General features: G+C 48.9%; 1 protein-coding gene across 1 annotated transcript; it reads right to left on the bottom strand.

Moving 5' to 3' along the window:
* Positions 1-726: 726 nt before the first annotated feature.
* LOC132020473 (apolipoprotein L3-like) lies at positions 727-9,641 on the bottom strand. Its single transcript, XM_059404615.1, has 5 exons — positions 9,561-9,641; positions 6,488-6,529; positions 6,214-6,311; positions 5,099-5,225; positions 727-2,116 (listed from the first exon to the last, which is right to left on the bottom strand). Exons 3-5 carry the CDS (start codon positions 6,242-6,244, stop codon positions 1,255-1,257), a joined length of 1,020 nt encoding a protein of 339 aa, XP_059260598.1. The 5' UTR covers positions 6,245-6,311; positions 6,488-6,529; positions 9,561-9,641; the 3' UTR covers positions 727-1,254.
* Between the last annotated feature and the right edge of the window lie 427 nt (positions 9,642-10,068).

The following is a 10,068-nucleotide window of genomic DNA, read 5'->3' as shown; positions in this document are numbered from 1 at the left end:
GTTGTCCCTTGGTGTCCAAATCCTGGATTCCTTAACGCTGAGGAAACCTCTAATACCTCCTTCTCTTTAACCCCAGTGCAGAAAATCCCTGGTCATGAGTCCTGGGGGACAACTAAACCAGAAAGCTAGGTGAGGCTTTTCTCGCCTTCCCTGTAACCACCCCAGAATCTAATGGCTGGGCTGATGAAGCCATAGGAACAAGGATGGCCAGGAGCCCCTCCCCACCTCCTGCGGGGACAGACAGGAAATAGGGCAGGACGAGTGACTGGGAAGAAGGGAAAGGAGGTGGGGTCTGGGAAAGAAGGAAGGAAGAGAGAATCCCATGACTCTGTGGTGGGGACAGCAAGGCCTTGAGGTGCTTGGTGGTCCACAAGGGAGGGAGGGAGGAGGAAGTCTGCAGCTTTCAAGGCTCGGTTCCCCCGCCCACCAGAAAAACACAGCCATCCGTCCCTTCGATCCTGGGGTTCTGGACACTGGCTGAAGGACAGGCGTGTATTCAGTGCGACACCAGATGTGTGCAAGCTTTCCCTGGGAGTCCCAGTGGGGCCTGCAGGGTGCTGAGCTCTGAGGAAAATAAGCAGGTGGGAGAGTGGGAGCCCAGGGAGTGAGCAGGAGAAGCAATGGAGGACATGGTTCCCGGGATCCCAGAAGACAAGTCCATGGAGAAGGGAAGTCAGGCCTCCAGAGCCCAGGCGAGCCCCATGATGAACTCAACCAAAGGCACAATGCATCGGTCCATATTTATTGAAGCAGGCGATAGAAGACAGGATTGATAAAGCCACACAGATCTTCAATACACTCCCCCCCAACCAAGCGATGAGGACTCTGAGGCTCAGAGAGGCGGCGTCTCCTGGCCCCCGAGCTGGTTGATCTCCTCGACATATGGCCAGGTTCCCTGACTTGCGGCCGGCCTCTGCTATCTCTTCTCTATTTCCCCGCTTCCACCACCACTTTTTTTTTTTTTCCCCAAATCAGCCATTGTTCCAACACCCTTTAGATTACCGTTGGAATTTCATTGGTCGCTCAGCGCACCCTGAACCCAAAGAGCACCAACAACTTGCTAAACATTCCCCCCTACCCTTCTGCCAACTGCAATAACCCCTCCCTCATTGGGCTCAGCTTCAGAAATGCCAAAAATGCCAACTACTCAATAACCCGAGCACAAAAGCTTCATTTTGCATTATTTCCCCCTCTAATAAGGCACCTCCATGTCATTGTCCCACACATGTCCCTGCTCCCCGCCCTGCTCAGGGATCACGGAGTTGGGCCCTCCTTCAGAATTTCATAGATCTCGCTGAGCTTCTTCAGCTTGCTCTCCAGCTCCCGGGCCTGCTGCCTTATGTCTTCAGCTGACTCTGTCTTTGCGCCCTTTTGCAAGTGCTCTGAGTCTTTCACGAGGTTGACCACATCCATTGCAAGGGAGAGACCGGCAGTGACCGCACCCATGATCCGGGCTCCTTTGGTCATTGCCAGAGCAGTGCCTCCAAAAGCTTTCTGCACCTGCCGGCCACCTCGAACTGAGATTCTCTGAGATGTCATAAGGCGCCTGGCATTGACTACAAGGCGAGGTTTGACTTTGGCTAGGTTGATGGCACGAACATTGTTTGCAATGTTTTGCAGGGCTCTAAAACATGTACCTGTTAAGGAATAAATCTGGGGTATACGGTCATGCAGAACCTTTGCAATGACCTCCCCTTTGTCAAAATCAGTTGATGTCAGGTGACTGGCTTGGGCTTTTGCGGACGACTCACTTGAGTCTTCCACGAGGCTGGTAGACACCTGGGTCACAGTGGCTGCTACTCCCAGCCCCATTCCAGTGGCCAAGAGTGCCAGACTGGCCCCTGCTGTCACAGGAGCCAGACCCAGACCAAGGATGCTCAGGAGGCCAGACACAACACCAGTGGAGTTGGCTACTACGTTGGCGATGGTGCAGTCCCGGTGTACCCTGTCCACCTCATCTGCGAGCTCGTGGAGCTTTCTTATGCGCTCCTCAAGCTTGAGTTTCAACTCGGGAAACTGATGCAGAAAACTCTCCCTAGCCTCCTGCTCGTCGGCCTCCATATCCATGGTTCTTTGCAGCTCGTTCAGAACTTCACGTAGGGCTTCTGCCTCCTCCCTGTAACAGGGAAGGTCGAGGGATTAGGAGAAGCTTATCCGGAAAATGGGCTCCATTTGATCTAACCTCCATACACCACAGAACTTTTACTGCAAACCAAATGGAAAGGAATGTTACAAATGCAAAGAATGCTTCCTGCAATGTTGCACACATTCCGCACACGGCTCACGCTCCATAACACACCCAGTCCGGGAGTAAATAAGTCCGTGTCATCCTCAGAGGCTCTTAAATAGTGGCCATTGGAGGAGGAGAGCCTCATAGTCAAGGACAGATCCCCACGGTCAGTACCACAGTGTGTGCAGACTGGGAACTCTGTAGATGAAGAAAGGAAGTGTGGTTGGAACAGGAAATCCTTCTTTCAAAGAAACATCGTGTGTGCTGAGGGATGAACTTACCCACAGAGGTCTGCTCTCGCCCTGGGCACTGGGAAGTGAGCTCTAGGCCCCACCTAGGATGTCAAGGGTCCTAAAATGATACGACTGTCTTCCTTTGCCTAGGCCTTTGGCCATGGGACAGTCTGACAAGATGATAGAGTCTTTGGGTCGTGAGATGTCAGTTGTGACCACAGAGGATCTACAAATTGGCCTCCCAGGGGAGCGGAAGGTGACAGGTCAGCCACGCAGGCAGATGTGATTGAGCCCCAGTAAACTCTGTCCTGAGGTTCAGGCTGAAAAAAACTCTCTCCTGGAAAACATGTTACCTGGGCTCTCATGAGCCCTTCTCTTGACTGTGCCTTGACCTTGGTCTTCTGGGCTCTGACCTTAACAGACTTCATACAGTCTTAGCAAGAGCTGTGTTAAGACAGCTTAGTGAGAATCCACACACTCTCAATATCTCATCACATTTGACATCTGATCAATCCACCTTTGATGCAACAGTCTTTGACCTGCCTTCAGGAAGAACCCTGTTGGGTCAGGTGAGCAAGAATCCCTCCACTTTGATGTCTCCTCTTACCGATTCCCCATCCCTTGCTCTCGCCCTCGCCCTGCTCCTTGCCTAGAAATCCCTACCGGTTTTACTCTATTTCAAGATGAGCCCAATCTCTCTCCCCTATGACATCACTCTTGATGCCTATGGCATGCATTAGTCTTCTTGACCATTTTAGCAAGTGTCACAGTAACTGCTTACTTGCACAGTGTGAGCATCCCTGGTGGGAAAAGCTCCCCGTGCACTGTCACACACTGGATGCAGGACAGTAAGGCCTCCTGAGGATGACGGAAGCTTTGCACTGGAAACCCTCCCAGACTCTGCCCCAAGTGTCTCTCTCCTGGCTGATGGGAACCTATATCCCTCCCCTGTCACACACAGCTCTGTGAGTGCTTCCAGGGAATCACCCAATCTCAGGGAGTGTTGGGGACACCCCCACACCCAACTTGCGGTTGGTGCCAAAAGTAGGAACAGTCTTAGGGATTGTCCCCTCAGTCTTTGCAGTTGGCTATCTCTGGGTACCTAGAGTTTAAGAAAACAAGATTTCACAGCAAGAAGGGTCCTTAATCACCTTTTTGCTTGGCAGCTGCTGTCTCTCCCAAGCCTGCTGTCCTCTGAAGGGGCCCGGCCACTGCCCCAACTGACTGAGAGCCGGGACACCCACTACCCTGGTTCCCCTCAGACTCTCCAGCTCATGTCACGGAATCCCCACCCACCACCCAGCACCCCCAACCTCACAGGTGTCACCAGCCTAAATAACACCTTAGCTGGTCACAGCTTTGCATGCATGTACACCAAGGCCATGTGCAACTTTACGACATCTCTTAAAGCTACAAGAGACTCTGTGAACCTTCTATTTGAACTAGTAAGCTGGAAACAATCTAGATTTGGTGGAGAAAGTAGTTTCCTCTTTGGTGGGGACTTCTGAGGCTCAGAATTCCTCAAAGGCAGCTGCCCCCTGCGGAGCTGGAAGTTGTCACAAAGTCACACTGACTCCTATTGGTCTGGGACTGCTCAGTTTAGAAGACAGGGGCTTCCAAATGGTAGTCAAGACTGACCCAGCTCCAAGGCAAGGTATGGAAGAAACCCTGCCCCATGGCCTGGCATGCCCAGGGGTGAGGAGATCAAAGAAGGGAGGGAAGAAATGTCCCCTCTCCCTCTCACGGGGCCTCTGCTAGGCCCCTGGTCTCCTCAAGTTTGTGCCCTAGAGCTTCACTCAGTCCCAGATCCACTGCCCAAGCCTACCTAGTCCTCCAACCTAGATGCCCTGGCCTTCTTATAAATTGTGACCACTGGCTCTGGCCCTGGTCCAAGCTTCCTGGGACTTTGGACAGGATGACTAGGTTCTTCACCTTTGACCTTGAAATTCATACCAAGGCCCTGGCCACAATCTTCTCAGATTGAATTACTGTTTCCATGGAACAAATGCCCAATCTGACACTACCAGACACAGAGACTCAAGAGAGCCCCAGGGCTGGGCAGAGAGAGAATCAGGAGCCAACCAGCTCAGTCCAATTCCACTCCAGCCTCTCCGCCTCATGGGCCCGCAGGATCCTGCATGTTCATGGAACTGCTCAGATGGGGAGGGAAGGCTCTAGTCCGAATCCCCAGGGCCATAGACTGAGGTGTCAGTGTTCCTGTGACTGGTCCCAGAGAAGTCGTGCTTGGCCCTCATCTCCAGGAAGAAGACCCTTACCACCGTCTCTTCTCAGCAATCCTCTAATGAGTTCACACTAATGGAGTTCCTACTATGTGCCATCACTATGCTAGGGACCTTACGTGCATTATCTTTACTTCCTCATTCAAAATTGAACAGATAAAGAGTTCAAGGCAGAGAAGGGTCAGCTTTAGGTTAAGGCCCAAGGTCACATAACCTGCCCTCTGCAGTTTTCCTTCTCCTCAATCTGAGACCATTCGCTGCCAGTAAATGTCATGGAAGACACATTCCTCATGGATTGTCGAGAAGGAATATACTCAACCCCAGCCCCAGGACACTGCCCCACAGAGACCTGGGTGACCATCCGGGGGCATCTGTGCAGGGGGCAGGAGGGGTACCTGGACAAAGTGGCCTCAGCCACAAATCTCTCCCAGGATTCCTGGTCACTCAGCAGGGTGTCTAGTTCCTCACGCCTCACTGTGTTCAGGAAAGTCTCAATGGCCTCCTCGAGAAGGCTGTCACTCTCTAGATGGAAAAAAAAATATGAAAGGCTTTTAGTTTTTTCTTTTTCCTGCTTCCCTAAGGGAGAGAGGAAACCAGGGCTTAGCTGGAGGGAAACCACAGTGCTAAACTGTGCTTTTATGGACCCAGTGGTGGAGGGGGAAGGGAAATAGGTGTGAGCCTGCTGAAGGCATATTGAGATCAATAGATTCAGTTTCTGCCCTGCTTTCATTCTGATAAGCAGGGGCTTACAGCTGGGACACAGGACAAATGCGCTAACATTAGCTGTGGGAGGCCGGGGAATCCTAGGGGAGGAGAGGTTTTACCTGGAACTAACAGGCTCCAGGGACAGGGGACAGCAACAATACTTAGGGAGGACACACTGTGTAGCAGGCCCTGGCCCAAACACATGAACACATTCTATTTGATCCTCATAGCCACACAAGGAAATACTCTCATTTTACAGGTAAGGTTAGGTAAGGCACTCCAGATCACACAGCTGGGAGGTGGCAAAGACCAGACTGGGGTCCAGGTCGTGGCCCACTGACCCTCACAGAGCACTCGGGCTGGCAGCAGGGTGAGAGCTGGAGGAAATGGCCTCTCTTGTAAAGCCCCACAGTCATCCTGAGCCATGCTGGAGGCTTGGACAGGGCAAGAGGGCAGGATCAGCCTCCAAGGCTGCTGGTCTACTCACTCCCCCACCCTGCCTCAGGATCCCTTTTTTCCCCTCTGCTGTCTCTACCTCCCTGAGGACTGTCCTGGCCACTTCTGGGCCATTGATGGATTTGATGGGCAGCAGGGGACGGAAGGAAGCAAGCACCTCAGCCATGACCCTGAAGAGGGAAGAAGACAAGAAGGAGGTGTCCCTACAGACTCCTGGGCTGGGGACTCCCCTTGACCTCTCTTGGGGGCTCAAGGAAGCTCTTCAAGGGACTGATTCCTCAGTAGGTGAACGCAGCTGGAGGCGACCCCGCAATCCCAGGGATCATCCAGAGACGTGGAAGGCGACTACCTGGGCTGGGCCCACCGGCTCCTGAGGTCATGGTGTCGCCGTAGTTTTCCCTACTGCTTGCGTCCGCGTTGCAGTTAGAAGGAGCTGTCGCTTCACCCCTGGGGAAGAGAGAACAAATCGTGGGTCAAATGTGAGCCAGCGGAGGCAGCAGGCAGCAGTGAGGGGCCAGGTCTTGGGGCTTCCCTCTGGGATGGCGACAAATGCCAAGATGGACTTTACCCCGTGTGTTTGTGTACTGGCTTCTGCCAGCTGCTATTTAAGGAAAGTTACTCACCTCACTCCAGCTCACTCCCCAGGCCAGTCAGGGTCCTGTCACCTGTTGGGGCACAAGAAGAAGATCATCGGACAAGGAGACTGCCATCTGAGAAGTTACACAAGCAATAAAACCAAACACAGAAGAAAAGATGGGAACAAGTGTGCTGGAAATTCCTTGAGGTCGGGAACGTGTGTGTTTACTAAGGGTTAGAGCTAATACTGATCAAGTACTGATGACAGGCAGGCTCCTGATGTGTCCCCTCACTGAGTACCCACACACACTCCAGGACGGGAACCTGAGGTCTCTGATCCAAATCCTGTGTTTGCAAAAACTCTTATTCATGTACAGTGACCTTTGAACAACACGGGGGTTAAGGGCAATAACCCCCATCATCGTGCAGTAAAAACTTCATTCATAACTTCTGACTTCTGCAAGCTTTTTTAAAGATTTCTTATTTATTTGACAGAAAGCGAGAGATAGTGAGAGGGGGAACACAAGCAGGGGGAGTGAGAGAGGGAGAAGCAGGCTTCCTACTGGGCAGGGAGCGCAATGCAGGGCTCAGTTCCAGAACCCTGGGATTATGACAAGAGATGAAGGCAGACCCTTAACAACGGAGCCACCCAGGTACCTCTTGACTTCCCCAAACTGAACTACTAATAGCCTACTCTTGACCAGAAGCTTTACCAATAACATAAACAGCTAATCAACACGTTATTATGTATGTTCTATGTATTATCTACTGAATTCTTGCAATAGAGTAAGCCAGAGAAAAGAAAGGGTTAAGAAAATCAATAGTAAGGGGCACCTGGGTAGCTCAGTCATTTAAGCATCTGCCTTCAGCTCAGATCATGATCCCAGGGTCGTGGGACAGAGCCCCTATAACTGTCTCCCTCCTTAGTAGGGGTCTGCTTCTCTCTCTCCCTCTGCCCCTCCCCCCTGCTCATGTGTCCTCCCTGTCAAATAAAGAAGTAAAATCTTAAAAATGAAGAAAATCATAAGGAAGAGCAAGTACATTTACCATTTTGTACATGTATTTAATGAAAAAAATCTGCATATAAGTAGATCTGTGTTGTTTAAACTTGTGTTGTTCAAGGGTCAGCTGTGTAAGTATTTGTAAATGACTCCTCTCCTTCCACAGAGCTGGCTTGCAGCACTAACCTGTCTCTGTCTCGCTCAATTTCCTGGTGCCACAGCTTCCCACAGCCTGTGTCCTCGCTTCTGCGAGATTCCTCATCCCACATGGCCTGGAGTCCTGCTGAGTCCTGGCGCAATCCCTACAGTCTGACTACGGATTCTCAAGCCTTCCCAATAATGCCCAGTCTTCTCTGCTGTCCTCCCCCAACTTTGAACCTTAGATTGCTTCTAATTCTTTATCTAAAGGAAAGTGAAAAGAACAATCTCCTTGTATAAAACTTTGCGTTTTGCATTTGAGATTGTTTCCTTAAGACATTTCTAGAAGCACGATGACTGGGTCAGAAGCTATCATCACATGCACATTTTTTCATACCTAGCACCACACTGTTATGAAACAAAATTATACCAATTCACATTCACACTCACAGTACGAGGGTGTCCATGCTCTATTCTTAACAGTTCTTCGTAGTCTTTTGTAAAAAACACACCCTTATAGACAGAATGTTTATTTTAGTTCGTTTTTAGCTTGTCTTGGGAGACGAGGAAAGACAGGAAATGTTGATTACATTTAAGCATTATTTTTTTAAGATCTTATTTATTTATTATTTCAGAGATTGAGAGAACCACTACGAGAAGGGGCCGAGGGAGAAGCAGACTCTCAATGGAGCTGGGAGCCTGATGCGGGGCTCAATTCCAGGACCCCAGGATCATGAACTGAGCCAAAGGCAGACAATCAACTGAGTCAACCACGCACCCTAAGCATTGTTTTTAAGTTTATTTATTTTTTTTAGTAATCTCTACACCCAATCTGGGACTTGAACTCACAACCCCAAGGTCGAGTCCCATACTTTTCAGAATAAGCCTGCCAGGTACCCCAGGTCCTATTTGAAGAAAGCAAAAGAGCATTTATCAGCTTTCCCTCCTGAGACATGACTGAAATGATAGTAAAGGTACATACATGTATAAAAATAAGTAATGATAAGAGTGACGCACATATGTGGACTTTACTCTGCACTAGTAATTGCTCTACAACTTTACAAATAATAACCTGTCTTCTTCCAATAATCATGGAGTTGTACGTGTAACATTTGCCTCCCTGTTTATAGATACGGAAACTCAAGTGCAGACTATGTGACATGCCCCAGGTCAGAAATCCAGTAAGCGATAGACTGGGTTCAAGTCTTCAAGGTCCTGCTTGCTGGACTCAAGAACCTCCACTCTGCCTCTCCTCATTCTGCTACTACTTTATTTTTTCTATTTTTTTATTATTTTAAAAAGATTTTATTTATTTATCTGACAGAGAAATCACAAGTAGGCAGAGAGGCAGGCAGAGAGAGAGGGGGAAGCAGGCTCCCCACTAAGCAGAGAACCCAATGTTGGGTTCGATATCAAGACCCTGAGATCATGACCTGAGCCAAAGGCAGAGGCTCAACCCACTGAGCCACCCAGGTGCCCTCTGCTACCACTTTAAAAAGACAATGGGTCCAACAGGAATCCAGAGGCTTAGACAAATGTTTGAAGGCAGATTGGATGGAGAATTGATAGCTGAATAAAGAGAATAGAGGGAACTCCCATCAGAAAAAGAGAGAGAGAACAAGGCAATAGGCAGGAAGAATGGTCTGCTACACAGAGCTGCGGAGAGGGAGACCGAAGATGAGAGGCAGGTGGAGGGGAAGCAGGAATAAGGTTACCAACCCCACACCCGACCCTATATTCACGACAGCCTAAGTCTACACTAGAAGGGGAAAATCAGAAATGAAATACTCCAGAAAAAATACCTCTGTCTTCTGACATCTAAAGGGTCCTCATCCGATCACTCTACATGGAAGCCTGTCAGTCAACTTACCTCTCTCTTAAATATGGATGGGCAATCTAGGATCAGATACGTAAGAAAGATGACCAGATGGAAAGGGTGGCTAAGATAGATTAAAAAAACGACTGCAGATTGGGCACCTACCTGGCTGGCTGTTGGTAGAGCATGCAACTCTTGATCTCAAGGTCATGAGTTCAAGCCCATGTTGGGCATAGAGCTTACTGAAAAAACAACAAAAAATTAACTCATGTAAACCTGGCAATTCAAAGACCTGTACCCTTGGGGATAAAAATACATTATATGTTTATTTAAAAATTTAGAAAATTAATTTAAAAAAATCAACTGGACTTCATAAACCTTAAAAACAATACCAGAAAAAACCACATAATTTGATTACAGAAAATAATTTTTTAAACCTTGACCCAATGTCCTCAGTGAGATTAGAAAGGTGTTGTCTTCATAAAATGAGAACATGATGCACTGAAAAGGTAAAATAATAATAATAATAATAATAATAACAATAATGGACAAGAAAAGGGCTCTTGGGACTTAAAAAGTGATTGACAAACTAAAGAAATCTAGGAAAAGGTTGGTCAAGAAAAACTTCCAGAAAATAAAACAAAAAGGTGACAGAAGAAATGGAACTAAATGA

Source organism: Mustela nigripes, chromosome 6, assembly GCF_022355385.1.
Source record: "Mustela nigripes isolate SB6536 chromosome 6, MUSNIG.SB6536, whole genome shotgun sequence".
In the NCBI taxonomy this organism is placed as follows: Eukaryota; Metazoa; Chordata; class Mammalia; order Carnivora; family Mustelidae; genus Mustela; species Mustela nigripes.
This window is presented reverse-complemented; position numbering and strand designations above follow the sequence as displayed.